General features: G+C 40.8%; 2 protein-coding genes across 2 annotated transcripts; one reads left to right on the top strand and one right to left on the bottom strand.

Annotated features, from left to right (window-relative positions):
* Positions 1 to 830: 830 nt before the first annotated feature.
* On the top strand, positions 831 to 4,728 carry LOC124674808 (xylose isomerase-like). The gene is made up of 20 exons (XM_047210864.1): positions 831 to 904; positions 982 to 1,092; positions 1,189 to 1,263; positions 1,364 to 1,493; positions 1,598 to 1,689; positions 2,171 to 2,221; positions 2,317 to 2,396; positions 2,481 to 2,535; positions 2,609 to 2,710; positions 2,844 to 2,895; positions 3,031 to 3,076; positions 3,155 to 3,210; positions 3,378 to 3,429; positions 3,509 to 3,588; positions 3,687 to 3,757; positions 3,865 to 3,905; positions 3,993 to 4,092; positions 4,166 to 4,237; positions 4,323 to 4,400; positions 4,506 to 4,728. The coding sequence occupies exons 1-20, from the start codon at positions 845 to 847 to the stop codon at positions 4,539 to 4,541; spliced, it is 1,440 nt and encodes a 479-aa protein (XP_047066820.1). The 5' UTR covers positions 831 to 844; the 3' UTR covers positions 4,542 to 4,728.
* Positions 4,729 to 5,031: 303 nt separating this feature from the next.
* Positions 5,032 to 18,892, bottom strand: LOC124672192 (DNA polymerase zeta catalytic subunit-like). Its single transcript, XM_047208464.1, has 23 exons — positions 18,760 to 18,892; positions 18,593 to 18,675; positions 17,727 to 17,784; positions 17,168 to 17,217; positions 16,996 to 17,102; positions 15,969 to 16,011; positions 15,121 to 15,189; positions 14,791 to 14,922; positions 14,486 to 14,657; positions 14,320 to 14,411; positions 13,923 to 14,243; positions 12,520 to 13,453; positions 11,986 to 12,228; positions 11,589 to 11,887; positions 11,279 to 11,427; positions 9,674 to 10,250; positions 8,721 to 8,867; positions 7,817 to 8,092; positions 7,176 to 7,283; positions 6,756 to 6,961; positions 6,374 to 6,677; positions 5,593 to 6,264; positions 5,032 to 5,346 (listed from the first exon to the last, which is right to left on the bottom strand). Exons 1-23 carry the CDS (start codon positions 18,890 to 18,892, stop codon positions 5,173 to 5,175), a joined length of 5,349 nt encoding a protein of 1,782 aa, XP_047064420.1. The 3' UTR covers positions 5,032 to 5,172.
* Positions 18,893 to 19,393: the final 501 nt, after the last annotated feature.

Genomic DNA, 19,393 nt, shown 5'->3' with positions numbered 1-19,393 from the left:
ATTCTCAAAGACCATACGTCGCAGACTTATCACCAACGAAAGCAGACGCCAACAAAATGTAGAAAATAATTGTACTACAGAGTACCAGTAAAATAAGTAGTAGTAACAAAAATGCCGCAACAGACGGCATAGCCCCGATGCATACGCAAGTTTGGTATGCTGCTTTCCGGATAACATACTTCTATCCCATCCGCAGAAAAAAAAAACTTCGATCCTTTGTCGTTCTGGATAATACTAAGATTTATGGTATCAAGATTTATGACGTCACCCACCACAGAAGTACTGTAGTATAAATGAGACCGGGGAGAGGCAGTGGTCTGACACTACACACGAGCGTGGAGAAAAACTTCTTCAGTCTCCCTAATCCATATCCGCAGGCCGCTTAACCCCCCGCGCGGATCGCGGAGCTGGTTACCTCTTCTCCGGCGGCCGCCGCGGTGAGCTCCTTCTTCCCCGCTTCTTCCTCCGTCTTCCACTCGCCCACTAGCCGGCGCGGTGAGCTCCAGGTGGAGATCCCCCGTCGGCGTCGTCACTCCGCTCGCTGTGATCAAATCTTACCAGAAGTTTCCTTCCTGAACGATCCGTTCAGTTTGTCGCGGATATATCTTAGCTGCGGGTTGAATACTAGTACTAGTAGTAGACTGAAATCGATTTATTGTCGAACACTAGTTGGGGATTCAGTCAGTCCTCCACTCTAGTCTAGGTCCGGCGTTCTTGCTGACACAAGCTGCTGTGCTGTTCAGGGCCTGCGAATGGGAATTTTTTACATTTTGTTACCTACGGATCGGATCCTCGTATAACCGGTCCATGTATTTTCATTGTTGCAGTCGCAAGATTTTCCACGATGAAGGGCGCAAAGCTCCTAGTCTTGCTGGTGGCGTCATCTCTGTGCATCTACGCTGCGGTAAGCGATTGGTAACTCTGTGGTCGGATGATATATAAGCGATGTGACCCTTCTACTGATTGTGCTACTTCTTTCAGATCGCTGCGCAGGGGACCTGCCCAGCCGACGTCGACGCCAAGAGCGGCGATGGCGCTGATGATGATTGGGAGGGCGAGTTCTTCCCCGGCATTTCCAAAATCAAGTATGAGGTGAGGCCATGGAAGTTCAGAGCCTTGAACATGTACATCATGCCCTTGACAGGTTCCTCCGTGTTCAACATTTACCCTTGAACAATTGCGATGCAGGGTCCAACCAGCAAGAAGCCGCTTGCTTACAAGTGGTACAACGCGGAGGAAGTGATTCTCGGCAAGAAAATGAAGGTACGATTTGTGAACTATGCCCTTTCTGATAGATCCTGTTAATTTTCTTTTGCATTATGTGCTATATACAGCCGGGTTATATATATTTTTCTTGCTATAGGATTGGCTGCGGTTCAGCGTGGCGTTTTGGCACACTTTCCGTGGTACTGGAGGAGATCCTTTTGGTGCCGCTACAAAGGCTTGGCCTTGGGAGGATGGCACCAATTCCTTGGCCATGGCCAAGAAGAGAAGTATGATATATAATTACCTGATCTTGTGTTAAGGGCCAGAGCATTATGAAATTGCACATTTGCTGGAATCAACAGCTTACTTACTTTTGGATATCCTGTTTCAGTGAAAGCTCACTTCGAGTTCATGGAGAAGCTTGGAGTTGACAGGTGGTGCTTCCATGATAGGGACATCGCGCCTGATGGCAAAACGCTCGCGGTATGATTTTATCTCAATGGTAATTTAGCTATCTTGGAAATCATCCTCAAGTTGCAAGTTGCAACTTGGAGTTGGTCAACTGAGAGTTCGATTATGATCTTTTAACAGGAGTATGTGACTATGTTTTTAACACAAGGAATATGGTCTCTCATGTCTTACAGTTAGTTTATACTTATCCTGACTAAAAGAACAATTTACTTTGGACCACTATGTAGTATTTTGTTACACCTATTAGGGCTATAAGTACATAATATGTCTGAACTGATCATAATTCACAAGCAACAACAAATAGTTTTCTATGCTTCAGGGTGAACTTTATTCCAGTACATGACTTCTATTTAATAATGGCATCTCAGTGTGTCACTGCAATATATTTCAAAAAAAGGTGTTACTATAATGTGACTACCGTGGCCCCTAGGCCCTAGCATGGAAGGCCAGTATTCTCAGCTTTTTCCTAAGAGTCCTTTTGTTCACATTGCAGGAAACAAATGCTAACTTGGATGAGATAGTTGAGCTGGCAAAGCAACTCCAGGTTACATCTCTACAACCTTAAAATGTTTCAACATTTAGGTGTACCATGCTGCATTTTGTTATGCTCTTTGCTCAAATACTCTGAACTTCATGTAGGATGAGACCAATATAAAACCACTGTGGGGGACTGCACAGCTTTTCATGCATCCACGTTACATGCATGGAGCTGCTACTAGGTAGGTGCTATAATTTCATTGCATTCTGAATTTGAAGTATGACTTGAAAAGTTGAATTAAGAGAGGTCTTCACATATGCTGCAGCCCAGAGGTCAAAGTGTATGCTTATGCTGCTGCTCAAGTGAAGAAAGCTTTGGAGGTGAGTTGTCTATGAATTTCATTAGAATTCTTCCTTCTGGTTAAGTGTTAACTTGACTTTTATCCCCTCAAAGGTTACTCACTACCTGGGTGGTGAAAACTATGTATTCTGGGGTGGAAGAGAGGGTTACCAGACTCTTCTCAATACAGATATGAAGAGAGAACTTGAACATTTGGTATGTGTCATGAGCCCATGACATATTTTGCTGATTTTTGTTTGTATTTCTAGTTTTTGTAGTTCATAGCGCAAATTATTTGTGCAGATGTACAGTTTTTCTAGATTTACCAATTTGTTCTTTTGCCATCCAGGCTAACTTTCTTCAAGCTGCTGTTGACCACAAGAAGAAGATTGGCTTTAATGGTAATTGCTTTACAGTGCTATATATGATATTCATGTTCACAATCTCCCGAATTGGCAGTAAATAGTTCAAAATTATGCTTTATTATAATTTAAGATTAAGATAGTATTTGAGTGTCTGAATCTCCTTTTTTTCAGGAATATTGTTGATTGAGCCTAAACCACAAGAACCAACAAAGCATCAGTATGTTTGTTGTTTGGAAAAAATATCAGGAATATGTTCGCAGGACTGGAAACTCTAATATATGTTTTTCGCTGGCAGGTATGACTGGGATGTTGCAACTACATTCTCTTTCCTACAGAAGTATGGTCTGACAGGTAATATTTGTAATGTGTAAAAAAATCATTTAGTACGACCATTCCTGTTTTCGGTATGTTTATGTGTTTATTTGCAATAATTTTATGCATAGGAAAGCTTATGTGTTTAATCATGCTTCCTGAGGTCATCTTAAAACGTTTTGTTTCTAACTGGCATGATGATACAGGAGAATTCAAGATAAATGTTGAGTGCAACCATGCTACTCTGTCTGGGCACAGGTTAGTTTCTTGCTTGCCTGAATCCAATCATAACATCTTCTGTCATCATGAGCTGCATCTAAAAATTGGTGTCCATCAGCTGTCATCATGAGCTTGAGACTGCACGCATTAACAACCTTCTTGGAAACATTGATGCAAACACTGGTGATCCACAAGTTGGTATGTGTGTCTACTGTCTAGTTCATATAATTGCCATGCAACTCTCTGAAATCCCTCTTACAGGCCTAGTAACATTTTCAATTCTTACATATGGGCAGGTTGGGACACAGATGAGTTTCTTACAGATATTTCAGAGGCTACTTTGGTTATGTCAAGTGTAGTTAAGAATGTGAGTGGAGTTAATTTACTTCTGCTGAATTCAATGTTACATAAATACTACCATGTCTGGTTACCATCTTTTACTAATAAGTTGCTTTTATTTGGTATTGATTACAGGGTGGACTTGCACCTGGTGGCTTCAACTTCGACGCGAAACTGTCAGTTCCCACTATTGTTGGTGTTCCATGAATTGTGCTTTTGTTCAATATAAAATTGGCTAACACGGAATTGTTTTATGGTTACAGGCGGAGGGAGAGTACTGATGTTGAGGACATGTTTATTGCTCATATCTCAGGGATGGACACAATGGCCCGTGGCCTTCGCAATGTTGCCAAGCTGATTGAGGTAACTGAAACATTATGAGCTGGTAGAAGCTCTCGTATGCATTTTACCTAAGCATTGTGTTTTCTAATGGTAGGATGGTTCCTTGGATGAGCTTGTCCGTAAGCGCTACCAGAGCTTCGATAGTGAGATTGGCGCCATGATTGAGGTACAAAATTTAGCAAATTTTGGAGTCTTTTTTTTCTCGAAGGATTGAATTGGTATGGTGACAACTCTGTTATTGTTTCAAATAGGCTGGGAAAGGAGACTTTGAAACACTAGAAAAGAAGGTCTTGGAGTGGGGTGAACCAACTGTTCCATCAGGCAAACAGGTAAATGGAATGATATATCTAGACATATCGTCTTCACAGCACGATGCAAATATCTTTCGCATTGATGATTGCTTATAACCTTTTCTTGCCCTTTTCCCTATGCAGGAGTTGGCTGAGATGCTGTTCCAATCCGCTCTGTAGATAACGGTCCATAATTCTAGGAATAAGCAAGAGGGCATCCTTGGAATGCCAAGTTGGCCTTGTCACTGTGGGCAATGTTCATGCAGTGTACCCTGTAAAGAACTGTGTGGAACTGAAAATAATGTAACCTTATGTCAGAATCAAACTCGTTGGTCAACACGGAATTGAAACGAACTCATTCCAGTTTTCTGTGGCAGTTGGCCAAACTTTTTTGCTGGTGCATCATGCGTCTATCTAAATTTCTCCAGGCTCTGATCCTTGTTCACCTGGCCACGAATAAGCTTAACAGCATAAGTTGGAAAGAAATCACATGATATGGCAAAAATTTGCACAATCATGCCAGTGATGCCATGATCTTTTCCGCAGATAATGCTCACGTTCTTACCATGGAAACCGTCATCATGATTTCATAGAAAGCATGGGAGGGTGATCAAGACGGAAGCATCAATCAATAAATAGCTTTTACATGTCCTCTCAAATAAGGCTTTGTGTCATACTGTCATTACACATTATTCTCCTATGCTTTGCACACTGGTACAAATACGTTACAAGGTACAACAGAATAATTACAGTCTGATTGTACATTTTACAGATGTACAATATACATGATATGAACAACGAAAATGCAAATTCAGAATAGCTCGGCACAACAGAATGGATAGTATCCAGCTTCTCCAGCAGATTCCGAGACAACTCTTAACTCCCTCTGAATCTTCCGGCGCTCATAGAACACGGGGCATGCAAGCGAAATGCATTTGACCCCACTTTCAACAATCCAGTCCGCTCCTCCGCAGTGACCACACATCTGGACGACATTCAAAAGTTAGCTATACAATATACATTAGGGCTGTTTTATGGAAAAAATATATATTAAAGGACTGCTGCACTTCAATAGTGATGAAGTACATTAAGGTTAGAATTTCAGCATTTCTAATGCTCAATTCATGTTACACAAAAACAATATGAATCATGAATTTTTAAATATACCATGCAATGGTTCATTTCCCAGTGTAAAATTGAAGTACATATCCCAGTAACTAAAAAAACTCACAGCAGCAAGATGTTGGATTTCTCGCTCCAATTTTGAAGTCCTGCCAGCTACTACAGTGGCAACAACAGCTTCACTTTTCAAACAGTTGTTGCAAAAAGTGTCTGATCCTTGAATTATATCACCACAAATAGCACAATGGCTCGACATGTAGTAGGTATCTATCCTGCTTCCTTTGGTGGACGCTTTCTTATTCAGCCCTAATCGGATGAAACTGCCACCACTGGAATATGCACCGTGACCAGAAGTGGACTGGCGTTTAGCAAGTGTTGGTCGTATGGGGCGAGCCATCTCATTAAACCACTTATTCAGGTCAGCACCTAGGAGCCCAAAGACACGTTGTAGTGCAGGGATAATCTGTTTGGTTATGTAATATAATTCATTTAATCTGTAAGGAGATCCAACTTCTAGCAGGCCATAAGGATCAATGACCATATCAACAAGACGAGCCCCTGGTTCCCCATGGATAACAACATAGGGCACTCTCTCTGCATAACGTGGTTCTGCCCTAGGATCAGACAGCATCGCTTTTGTTGCAACAATTGCTGCGGGTGGCAGTGACGAAGCCCTTGCACTGTAAGTACCTAGACGAACCTCCTTTGCAAAAACAAAGTCCTGAATAGAAACTTTTCCTGATAATATCCGTGTCCATTGACGCTCCAAATACGTTTTAACCTGTAAGAATAAAAGGCCATTAAGCTATACGCCTGATACTGCTAAAGACCAAAAGGTGATAATGAAAAGAGAATCATCCTCATAAAGGAGAGTAAGAAAGACGCCTTACTTTGACCAAGTCCTGTTCTTCAAACATTATTCTAAGGGATCGTTCTAACATCTTCGCAACAGCTGGGCATGTATCTCTCCGCACTGTCTCAATCCCCTTCGCATCAAAGATTGGCTCATTCTGTTCAGGACTTTCATAGCTATAGCCAACATATCTCTTCTTTGTAAGAAGAAAACAGGGATGATAAACTTTTTCAAACTTCAATGTGACTGGATCTGGATTAATTGCAGTTACTAAAGAGGCAATCTCCTTCCCTATTCTGAATGCTTCTTCCCTAGATCGCCCTTTTAGAAGAACAAAAAGACTGCAGCAGAAACAATTGGCCTTGTAGATCATTTTGTATAGTTCAAAGAAAAATATCATGAGAAATGCACAAAAATACCTGTCAGTGTCACCATATACAACCCTAGCATTCCACAAAGGATGCTGATTAACAAATGATATTGCTGTTTCAAGCGTTCTACGCCCACATTGAACAATGCTGTCAGCAAGTTCTGCACAGGGCATACGACCACTGAATCCAGCAGCTGTGTAACCGTATGTTACATTAGCTATCAGCTTCAGAGCAAGTTGCCGAGCATTGAGTATCTGGGAAATAAATAATCTATCCATTATATAACAAAAAGGAAGATAAGAACAGTTACTTTACCCAACAGCGATTGAAATATCTACTGCACCATAAAATATTGTACATTTACCCATATTTTCTAGTAAAAGTTATATCATATCATATTATACTTAATCACAATAACCAAGGAATTTAGGGCTTGTGTAAAATGTTCGAAAAGTGAAAAGTAAATACCTTCTGCAGAACTTTCTGAGATGGAGCTAGCTTTTTCATTGCATGTTTCACCATAATTCTGGTTGACAGTATTTCCTCCAGAAGACGAGGTACTACACCTTTCCTGACCTGCATAATGCCATATAAAAATATCAAAAGGTCAGTCCGGTGCAAGATGCTCACTGTCCAGGACTTAAAACGGTAAGGTGTACCTCTTAGGAGGCGTGTAACAACTTCTATCTTTTCAATGATATGAAACACAAAGATTCCTTTGCGTTTTCTTGGAAAAAAGTTAAGGTGTGCGCAAGAAAAAGTGAAGAATGTCATGGTGGATAGACAATGCAGTATTATTGCATTAAGCAATGTTTTCAAGAATATAGCAAGTATCAGCTGACATGGCAGCAAGGGACAATCCCATGAATCCATCTATCAACCATAACAGAAGTCATGTGTAGACCAGTAGATGGTATGACAACTATATGTGGTAGGTATTGCCTGCCAGCTGGTCGAACTTAAGTAGATGGTATGAGAACTGTATGTGGTAGGTATTGTGGTATTGCCTATCAGCTGGTGGCACTTAATCGAACATCATTAGGGAAAGTATTAAATACGGGTGAGATACAAGAAAATTTGCAATGCCCGGGAGCAAACATGATAATTACCTCAGGTTGCACAAACAAGACCCCGTTTGGAGTAAGGAGCAGCTGATTTTTCAGATCAGCAATTGTTTGTGCATCTGCTGAATACGAGCTGACGCCAAGTACACTGGACTTTGATGGGAAAACTTTACCCAAGCATGTAGAATAACATAGATTATATGCTATTATCATAGAAGGATAAAGGGATTGAAAATCCAATACAAGAACTGGGTCAGAGTAGAAAGCTGATTCTGGCTCCATTACAAGTGGCAAGCATTCCATCGCTGGCTGAGTAGCAACCTGTGAAGTAGCACTGGAGAACAGTTATTTTAGGTAATAATATCAAAAAACATTTTAGCAGTGATCCAAAAGTAAGCCAATGATCTAAAAATCTGAAAGTAAGCCAACTCAGCATCGAAGCCAATCCTACTTTTGACTTTTGAGTTCGATCGTTAGATGAGTCCAGGCACCACTTTGTTCCTGGGCCGCCCTACCGATTCCCCCAAATCCCACTCAACTGAGTTAGGGTAGCAAAAAAAATCTCTCTTTTTAGAATAATATATCTCATTTCTAGTGCATGTGAAGAAGCCTCTAATTCTAAAACCAGAAAATTCTATTGTCTGATGGATTAAAAGAACATTCCCCATCTAATCTTAAGCCCGTCACAGCCTTTTCCCTGGCTATGTACATGATGCAACTTCTTTGATCCCTGCGGACAAAATGTGTGTCTTTGCCTCTTTGCCACAAAGAACCCATGTGAATTTATGCCTGTCAGTACAACTGTCAAATGAACAAGAAGCTGCTTTTCTTGCATTTGTGTTTGAGAATTGGTTTTACTAGGCAAAGGCTGATGAGCAGCAATAGAAGTATAGAGCATGTCTAAGCAGAAATAGAGAAACTAAATTTACTAAGGGACAAATAATTGCACCTGTTGGTTTCCTGGGGAAATTGCAAGGTAGTTCTGTGTATGAGCCAACCTTAATAGCATAGATTCGACACGGAACTGAGACCCTCGTGAAAGAACGGAGAAGAAGTCAATACCAAACACACGAGCAAGTTCAGATGTCCGATTGACCTGCATGGAATAATCAGGCAAAAATAAGAGCAAACTTCTACTCAGTTAGCAGAAAAAACATCAGTTACTACTCACTAGTTACTTGTTCAGGACATGTCAGTTTCACTAACTTTGTTGTGGCTAACTAAATTATAACAGGTATAAAACCAAAAGGACAGGTTGTCCAGTTGATAAAACATCTTACATGGAAATACCAACGGAGCTCACAAGTAACATATGTTGACGATGTACTAGCGAGAACCAAGGTTTAAAATAGCGTGCTAAAAGAAATAGCGGTGGCATCCTCCAAATGCTATGCACGCTATATCGTGCTAATAGCATGCTATATTTCAAATACCGTTTTGAAAAAAAAACACGGCATATAGTCTAAAAACAAAGGATTTCAGTCCAAAAGTGACAGATTCATACATACATAATCACATACAAAAATAGCTCTCCAATTCTTTAGAAGCCTAACATCAATATTTCACGAGGCAACGACATAGTATAAATTATTTATTAAGAATTATCAGTATTACCAATATTATCTTCCGGTTCAGATAGGAATCAACAGATTGGCATTCATCACCACAACAAACAAAAAGAAATTTCTTCTGTTCTTACGAGGAAAACTCAAACCCTTCTACCAATAGGCTGTAAAAAAATAGCGAGCTAACTTTATGATGTTTTAGCGCGATATAACATGCTATTTCGCAAATAGCGTCATAGCGAGCAAAATTACTAAAATTTAGCATGGACTGTCAAAATATGCTATAGCGCGCTATTTTAAACCTTAGCGAGAACACAATGAAGGAAATTTCATTTACCAGGTCAAGTTGATTTATTATTTCAAGGTTGAGCATAGCTCTGCTGTTAACATATTCTATGCATCGGTGTCTTCCTCGTCCAGGACCTGTTGCAAACCATCGATTCAATGTCTTGGTCGGTACTAATGGTACCTTTCGCCTCAGGACTTCATCAGCCACAGCTTCAAGAGAGTAATTATTAAGCTTAACTTCCCCACGCATGAGACGCCATAAGTTTAGTACGATCCTCCCACCAACATGTACACCGCTAGCATGGGTATGACTCCAATCATTCTCACTGACATCCGCAATAACATCATCAGCAGAAGATGCTTCAGGAAGCACCTGACTAGACTCATGGTCTAGATTGTTAGGTGGATGTTTTGACTGATGTGGTAGTGTCCTTGAGATTCTTTTCAGTAAGCCTACACCCAGATGAGCAGCTCTTTCTGCAAGAAATCCTAAAGATCCTAACTGAATCTCCCACCCAACTAGGATATCTGGATCAATTGAACATATTGCACTAATAAGATGGTTCAGAAGGTCTCTCTCTTCAGGGAAGACATCAACACCACAACCAACAATTCCGTCAAGGTTCCTGCAATTACAAGAAAAGGGAATTAAAATCATCGCAACCAACAAGCCAATATCATACGCATTTAAAAAGAAAAAGATTACATGAAGGCACAACTCTTGAACAGAAAAACTCAAGCATGCAGTTTATGTTCGAGAGCATGAATATATAGAAGAAATCAAATTAATATGAAGAGCCATCACATGCAAGCAGACTATCTTTCTATCAAGTCATTAATAGTGGTCGGTGTAGAAGGAAAGGAATAGCAGGATGTGGAATGATGAGTCACCCAACCTCCTTTTGGTTGCTACCGTCATCAGAACAGAGGCATATTGATTGCAGCAGGCCTACCACCAAGAGATGCAAGCACCTCTGGGGTGAGTACTTAAGGTTTAGACAGATTGATAACAGCACACCCTATCACCAAGGTCTGCAAGCACCTTGAGGAGAAGTACCTTAGGTTTCTCTTTGTGTTGATGTGCAGTTTTGTGTGCTTTGTGTGTGATGGTGGCACTGGTCAGTGTTTTTGTCCCAAACTCTTGTATCTATGTTCCTTCAATCATGAAAAGATGTGAAGGAGCTTTTGTATGTTCTCCAAAAAAATCAGTAAGTTAGCCATACAAATCATCATACTCCTGCCAAATATGACATCTGTTGCCACTATCACCACCGTAGTCAGTCAATGTGCCATGTCGATCTCCAAGGGAGTTGTTCACGTGGCCGGGTTGACATGGGACAATAACTGACTAAGAATGTAAGTATGTAACTGAAGTGGCAGCACAGCAACTGGCATGTCACATTTGATAGAATTCTGCTGATTAGAGCTGTTAATTACTTACTGATCTGGGCTGGGCTGGGCTTCTACAGATTTCATCGATATAATTAAATTAATATAGAGTGTTGATGCTTGATGGACACAAGAGGACGATTCAGAGAGATACTGGGATTTGTTAAAAAGGGATCGGGGATGCCTAGTGCAATAACCCAAATATTGAATCAAAAGGAAAAAAGAATCCAAGAAATGAATGAAAGACCAAACTATGTCACGCAACCTTTTCCCATGCGATCTGCCGTTGTTTCCACGTATAAATACACGAACTTCAACACTACAGTCCATGTCATCCTCAACAGCCAGTGATACAACATTGATGGCATCAAACCGTGGATCAGGACGCAGCTCCCCTCTGCTTTCTGCAAATACCTGTTGAGTAGTGGAAACAAATATCAAGAGATAATTTTACCTTGCCTGTATCCCACGAAGATAGATTGTCTATGAGAATAAAATATAACCCTGCTTCCTAGGAGGACAAAGAAAGAAGATATTTTTCTTGTGGTGCGAAAGAGAAAGGAATCTGGCAGAACCTCTATGCTAAGTAAAGTCAATTGTTGTCCACCACCAGTGCTAGCAGGGTCACGAAACCCACTTTGACTGAGCGGTGTGAGCTTATGTTTTTCTTCTTCAACTGAGATCTGGGAAAAATCATGCCAATCATCCGACTGTTTATTTTCTTTGTTCGATAGGTCAGGTTTCGTCATAACTGTATCTGTGAACGTTGTTGTGGTATTCTCTGGAGCAGATCTGGGTACAGGAGAATCGTCCATCAAAGCAAGAGCTTCCGCACGTGGTGAAAAGGTAGGATGGTGTTCTATTTCCTGATCACCTGCAACATTTTCACCATAGTTGGAGTAACCTAAAATAAGTGTGGAATGTAGCCAGTAAATTAAATAGCGAAAATTGTATGCAGGAAAGTGCTTATACCAGGGACATTACTAGAACAAGCTTGTTGGGGTAGCCACTGTCTGACAGATACTGCAGATGGTGGTGAAAATGCATGTGTCAGCAAATATAGTACTGATCCATCATTCTGGAAATGAGTTGGAACACCCAACGTATCATGTGGGAATTCATTACTTCCCATGTACTGAAATGATCCATTCTCCTTATTCTCTTCAGCAGTCTGATCGAAAAACGGAAGGGGGTCAACAGATCCCAGTTTAACAGCTGAAAAATAGCAGATAATATGTGTCATATAAGGTGAAGTGACACTACCATATTCAAGAGACGTTGTGTTGTAGCATTATAACCTGGTAACTCTGGTCAGGTAACATAATGATAAATCTAATGCATAATCATAGTTCATAGGCATCATTTTCGAACACAACTATTTTCAGAATATCAGATGAGTAACTAGAACATCAATGCTAACGCAACAGTTTCTTAAAAAAGATACACCTGGACAGCATATCTGCATCAGTAAATGTGAAGTTCCATGATAATTCCTTAGAAACTTACATTCAGGCTGCTCAATGCTCGTTGAAGAACCCTCCAAACCAGAGCATACTTCGTTCTTCAGAGGAGGCTTCCGTGCAAATGTCATATGTACATAATCACCGCCAGAATAAGGTTTTTCTGAATTTGAAAGATCGCTAGTGAAATCATGCAATTCTAAACCTCCAGAAATCACGATTTCACTCTCTTTACCCATGGTGCATGCTGCAGCCCCAGAAGAACCAAAGTCCAATTGTTCAGGCTGGAAAGATCCCCTCCTCCTCCTTCTCATTAAATCCCTTACAGATTGACAGGCTGAGCCATGTTCACCTATCGAACTAGAAGATTCCATGTCAGCGTCTTCTGCAGTATCATGGGAGTTCTTCGCAGTTTTACTCTTGCAAGAACTTGGTTTCTTCTCAGTTGGCATTGTGCTGCCTGAAGAAGTGGTAATAGGACTATCAACATTTCCATGTGGCCGCCTTTTAGTAGAAAGAGGCAAAGAACCCCAGAGAAGTTCAGTACCTCCACGCTTGCTGGACAACTTGTTTTTACTAGATGAGTGACTAGGTGTTCCTATTTTTTTCCCAGTAATTTTAACCTGATCATACCCATGGGGGACTTTCTGATTTTCATCAGAAGACCCATCAAGCTGAGGAATAGTATTGCTCAATGAAGTGCTATCATTAAGCATTGCAGAACTGTGGTGAGACGTAGAAGCATTCAGCTCTTCTTCCCTAGTCCCAGGTTCAAGTGTATCAAGAATATCCTGGCACTCCTGCTGAGAAGCGCTATCAAAATTCAGGTGAGCAGACTCTAAAGCAACTTCAATAGACCTCTTGGAAAACAAAGGGCTCAGAATGACTTCATTGATCAATTCATCATCAGTTGTCGGTTCCTCTCCAGCCTGCGAGGAGGCCATCCAGCTTAAAAGCCCAAGTGCTTCAGCATCAACATGCTACAAAAGGAAGAGACAGGAGGCGTTACATTTATAGGACTAAGTAATAAACACATTTGAATAGAAAGTATAATATGGAAATCTCAGATCAATCAAAAACGAATATCTGAAATGATTGGCCAGGCCAGAAAGTGACCATAGACTCACATATCCTCTACTGTCTGAAGTACTGGTGTCATTTCAGACATACTGTTATTTTCCACCCTCTAAAATGTAACCATTAATGTGGTTTCGTTTGGTGTTATTACTTGTTAGGGGGTGCTAGTCAGCCTTTTCTTCTAGGGCCACCAGGAGGGCCAGCTACAATTATCAGCAACCAAAAGATGTACTTATTCATCCTACAAATGTTTTAGGTACATTTTATCGGTTAGGACTTAGGAAAACTGGTTCCACGTTGTTTCATACTTTCACGTCTGATTTTCCTTTGCTTACACTACAAAGTGACACAACAATAAGATCTGAGGACTACCTTTTCATGTTCATCGAGTAACTGAGATGTTCTTTGAGCAGGATTATCCATGGGATTATCACTATCAACATTATGGCAGTTGTCATTTTGTGAAAATGTGATAGTCCCAATAATATCAGTCAATGATTTAAAGCACTTCTCTAGATTTTCAGAGTCTTCAGTGGCAGAAACTTTATGGGGGCCTTCCTCTTTCGAATCCAACATAGATAGAGCACTCTCATACTTAATACCATGAAGAAAACTTTTAAGAACAACATTCCTCGGTGGTCTACCAATATCAGCAGGTCTTTTTTCCTCCAGTAATCGTAAGTGCTCGAGTTCCTAAGCAAAGCAGTTAGAGAGATTTAGCAATTAGCAACAATTTGCAGCATATGTGCACATAGAGCAGGAAAGATACCTCCCAAATTGCTAAAAGTGACTGAACCATTTTCGTGTCTGTCGTTGTTTGTGAAAGAGAAGTGTAGATCTTATGCTTCTCGTTTATGATACCTACAGGCGAAACCAAATTTGTAGCACAATTTATGGATATACCAAATAATAGCTGGTAGATGTCGCAAACAGACCTTCCACTCTGGAGTCAGCTTCAAGCATCAAAGAAGTATGTCGTTTGGTGTAGTTCAAACTGGCTCCTCCCATGCTATGTGAAGTAGCAGAATCGCCCAGTATTAAAGCATGTGGCACTGTTGAAGATATCCAGATCATTGGATACTTCATTGCAACATTATCTGAATGTGCCTATCAATTTTAAGAGAAAGGTGTAGTTTTTTAGTAGAAGCAATGGATAAAGTACAACCCAAACTTAAATAGCGATTCAGATGGAAATCATTTCATATAGGCCCAAATAAATGCATACTTCCATAGAACTTGCCTTGTGCTCTGATTCAGCAGACGAAGCCACCTTCCTATGTAGACTCTTAAGATAAAAATCATCTGGCAATGGAGGGCGGAACTTAAAGTCTGTGACATGTACATGGCCCATTCCATACAAGTTATAGTCGACCTAAAACATACATCAAATAGAAATATCCTCTTGAGTCACTAAAAATATATCACATGTGTCAAACAAAATTGGCACCACCACGTAGGAATGTACTAAAATTGCATGTTTCTGCAAAAGATGAAAAGAGACGGAACACAATAGCCTTGCAGAGCAGTTCAGGATATCTATTAAAAAGGAATAAGAAAGCATCAGTCTTACCAAAAAGTGAAGAAGATATGGAATGTGTGATTCATAAGGCTGGAATACTCTATCAAGAACAGCACCACCCTGAAACAGAACAGCTTGGGATCAGTCTCAGCAAGAATACCAAACAAGTTTGCATTAAAGAGATTCCATTTGAGAATATAGTTATAGATTCGTGGAAGACCACAAATACACTGGTGTCTTCAAACTAATAAAAAAATACTGCAAGAGAGACTGTCATCCATGCCTCCCCCGTCCAGCTGATTTATCACGGCTAAATGACAACCTAAGCCCCACCTAATCAGCCTTCATGCACGGCGCTGATCTGATGTCCGACTAGCGCATAGCACCATGGTGAACACAACTGAATTCACTTCACACCACGAAAGATAGAAACAGAGCATGCAGCACCATGGCTTTTAAAGCGGTAAGGCATTCTAAAGCGCTCGGGGCGCTCTGCCGCCTAAGCTCCTAAAGCGGGCAAAAACCTAAGGCGCTGGGGGGTGCTCTATCGCCTAAGCGGACGCTTTAAAAACCATGTGCAGCACTGAGAACCATGCATACTTTCAGGTGAATTGGAAGGTGGCAGGACACCTTCTGTCATAGCGTTGTTCACCATAAAGGTACGATTTTCCAATACAGTGTACAGTCAAGTAATTGTTAAATGCATAACTAATTGAAACAGATCAAAAGAACAACACAGAGCAATGATGTAAAAAAACATCACACGTCTCTTAGTAGAACAAAGTACTTCTGCGAAAATTAGTAGGGCAAAGATCAGGACATAACTGTAGTAATTTACCCATCAATATGGAAATACTAAGGTCGCAACTTATGCAGAAGGGAGCATCAATGCATCATACCAATAGATGGGTTGCAGCCCGAGAAACCTCATGAGGATAATATCTTCAGATTATCAAGGTAATCAGTTGCAGGAAAGTCTTACGGGGGAAAACAAAATGCAGGCATGTCAAGAAGAAACGAGTCCATGTGCATATCAAGTGGAATTTAATTTTTTTGAACAGTCAAGTGGAAATGAAAGAACAGAGCATCAATTGATTACATGCACATAACTTCCTACAGAATTTTTAGGTCACCTGTGCACTAGAAATTTCAATGACTACATTTTGTCCAAACATTGGACGCTCTTCTTGGATACAATATGAACAAAATACTATGGTGACTCAACAAACCACTAAACTCTCACGACTTCTAAATTGTCAGCAAGGCTGAGGCAATTCACAGTCACAGCCATAAACAGAGGGATATTTTCCCAGCGATAATGTCAATGCACAACGGCATAATTTTTTCAAGATTTCCAGTGTGCAGTCTTATGTAGCACCCATTATCATAGAATCACATGGTCCTCAACTCTTCATAATCCTAAATGCACAGCTTTAATATGGAGGCAACTCAGTTAGGTGGTTCCATAAAGCATGGATTCATGGATAAATGAACACATTTGCTTGTGAACTATTAGCCCATTCAAGTTGTAGAATATCAATCCTGCGCCAATTTCTACTTTTACAAGAGAGAACTTGATAAATGTAACATACATAAACAGCCCAGTTAGAGTGGCATTCAGTAATCAAGACTAGTTTTTAAGACACCAATACAGCAGTAGACAAATATTCATTGCGAACCAAAAATCATCGTATGGATCAAGCCAGAGAATTTTCAGAAAAAAGGAAAAAAAGAAAAGAGGCAATGATTATTCTGTAAAAGTTTATTTTCAAAAAAAGGTGAAAGTACTTCTGTTTTGAAACAATCAAACGAATTATGTTGACAATTTACAATTTCCAAAATAAAACTAGAAAAGGAAATGGCAACACATGTTCAAGCATTTGTAGCAACAAGAAATGAATGTAAGAATGATAAAGTTATGGATACAGGTAGATCTTCACAAAAATCTCCTCGGATGAATGATAGCCATACAACTTCTTTGCTCGAACAAGGCTACATCCATGGACATGCTTCTTTTTTGCTGATCCACGATTCTGCAAGGGAAACGATGATACTCACGAAAAGAGAAAGTTTAAGATACTGACTAAGTGGACTCTACCTGCAAAGCTTTCTCAAGATCACTCAATAGACCAGTCATACATGAGTTCCCTATTGAACAGAGAGAAGATATATTAATTTCTCCTGACCATCGAGTTCTTTTCTTGACAATGTCTGCCACTTCAGAGCTAGAAAATTCTAATCTAACAGGTTAGAGGGGCTTAACCAGGCCACGCTCAGGCTAAGGGTTCATCTGACCCTTCATATTGTGTAATTATATGTTGCAAAAGAAAAGTGAGCAAGCTTTGAAGTTTAAAAATGTGAAGAAGTGGTGCTTTTAACTACAGATCATGTTGTGCCTCGAATAAATTTTTTTGCAGTACTAATCTGTAACTACCAAATATATGAGAACTTCATACCCACAAAATTCATGAGGCATGGCACACGAATTGCTTGGTAAGAAATTGAATGCATGACCAATTTCAAGTATCAAGCAATGCTGATATGAAATTATAGACATCATGCAGAACAAGAGAAGAGTACATACAGTGGATGGCAAAAGAAAGAGTTGAAACATAAGCAATTGTATCAGGTGTGCATATTTATGAAGTGCAAATTACCTCCTTTGATGTTATGAAGTAGCTCCTCTGGGCAAGGTACATACAAGTACGGCATGGCCTAAATAGCAAAGGGAGATTTACAACTTTAGACTGTTACGTTGCGAGCTAGTTGAAACCATGTGTCACCAGAACAAAATAGAGAAGGGTGGTATTTAATCAACATCAGTATATCAACTATTGTGCATGATACAACAGACATTGGGTATATAGGAAATTCAGTTCATCCAGGATAACTATAAGTTTCAAGGGCAGAAGACATGTGTAGTGACTAGTGAGATTAAAAAAAAGCATGATCCTACCTAGTTCCTCAACTCCCATTAACAACAAAGGCTGTCACAGAAATTTTCAGTTCGAATACTAGCACAAGTAACCAGGACGCACTAATACAAACATATATATTGGTACAAGTATTTGCGCAACTGCTGCAAATAATGAATGAACCTCTAAGGGAAATCAAATGAACTTGAACAACCAACCAGACTAGAGCATTGAGCAACACATCCCTGGTCGTCACACTGCTCTTTGGCAGCTGGCATGCTGAATTGAGGTTCCAGATATCAAATTCGGCGCGCCATACCTCCCATTCCCTCCAAATTTTCAGATATGAATCCGAGCAACAACACACACGCGGCAATTGCTGTACGAGCCCTACCATACATGACGAACGCCGAAGGGCTCGAACAACAGTAACAACAGGACATGCGGATGCAAACGTGTTCCACCCGCGGCCGCGCGCACGCTCGCTGCTGCTAATCCCGTCAGAACTAAACTTAAATAAACTGGCAACCGGAACTACCTATCGAATGAATCAAATAAACATGGCGAAATGTGAAGAACGGTTAGGCCAGGGAGAAGCTGGTACCCACCCGGTGGATGTGGAGGCAAGTCTTCTGCCCCGCGGGGGTGGAGCCGTAGATCCTGATCACCGGCACCTCCTCCACCTCCTCGCCTGCGCCAGCCACCAGATAGAGAGGGAATTCAGTGCGGAGAGAAGCGGGCCTGAAGGAAGTTGAGAAAGGGGAGAGGAGCGTACAGTGGAAGGGGCTGTAGGAGAAGTCGAGGCCCGGGATGGGCGGCGCCATGTAGTAGTCGAGCGAGACGATGCGGACGCTGAGGACCTGGGAGGGGGTCCCCGACGGCGAGGGCTGCGGCGAGGAGGAAGACATGGTCGCCGGCGCGGAAGGCGCAGCGGATGGGCGGCGGGAGGTTTATTTGTGCCACCGGGCTCCGGCTCCTTCCAGAGCACGCTGCTCGCTCGGAGCTCCTAATCATCGCTTTAAGCGATGGTTACGACCGGCTCCGCGTTGGGATACCAATCCTGGGAATACGATGGGCTCGGCCCATTTAACATGCCATCAAGATTGTATCGCTTCGGGAATCCTACGGGCTCACGTTTTGGTCAGCTGCTGGCCTGCTGCACGTGCATATAATGTTTCTTCAAAAATTGAATAACTTTCAACATTGAATATTTTTTAAATTGAACAATTTTTGAATTTAAATGATTTTCGAATTTAAACAATTTGGAATTTGAACGATTTTGAATTCGAACAATTTACAATTTAAACGATTTTCAAATTTGAACAATTTAAAATTTGAACGATTTTCGAATTTGAACAATTTTAAATTTAATATATTTTCGAATTTGAACAACTTTAAAATTTGAACGA

This window comes from Lolium rigidum, chromosome 7, assembly GCF_022539505.1.
Source record: "Lolium rigidum isolate FL_2022 chromosome 7, APGP_CSIRO_Lrig_0.1, whole genome shotgun sequence".
NCBI lineage: Eukaryota > Viridiplantae > Streptophyta > Magnoliopsida > Poales > Poaceae > Lolium > Lolium rigidum.
Note: the sequence above shows the minus strand (reverse complement) of the source record. Positions and strands in the feature narration are given on the sequence as shown.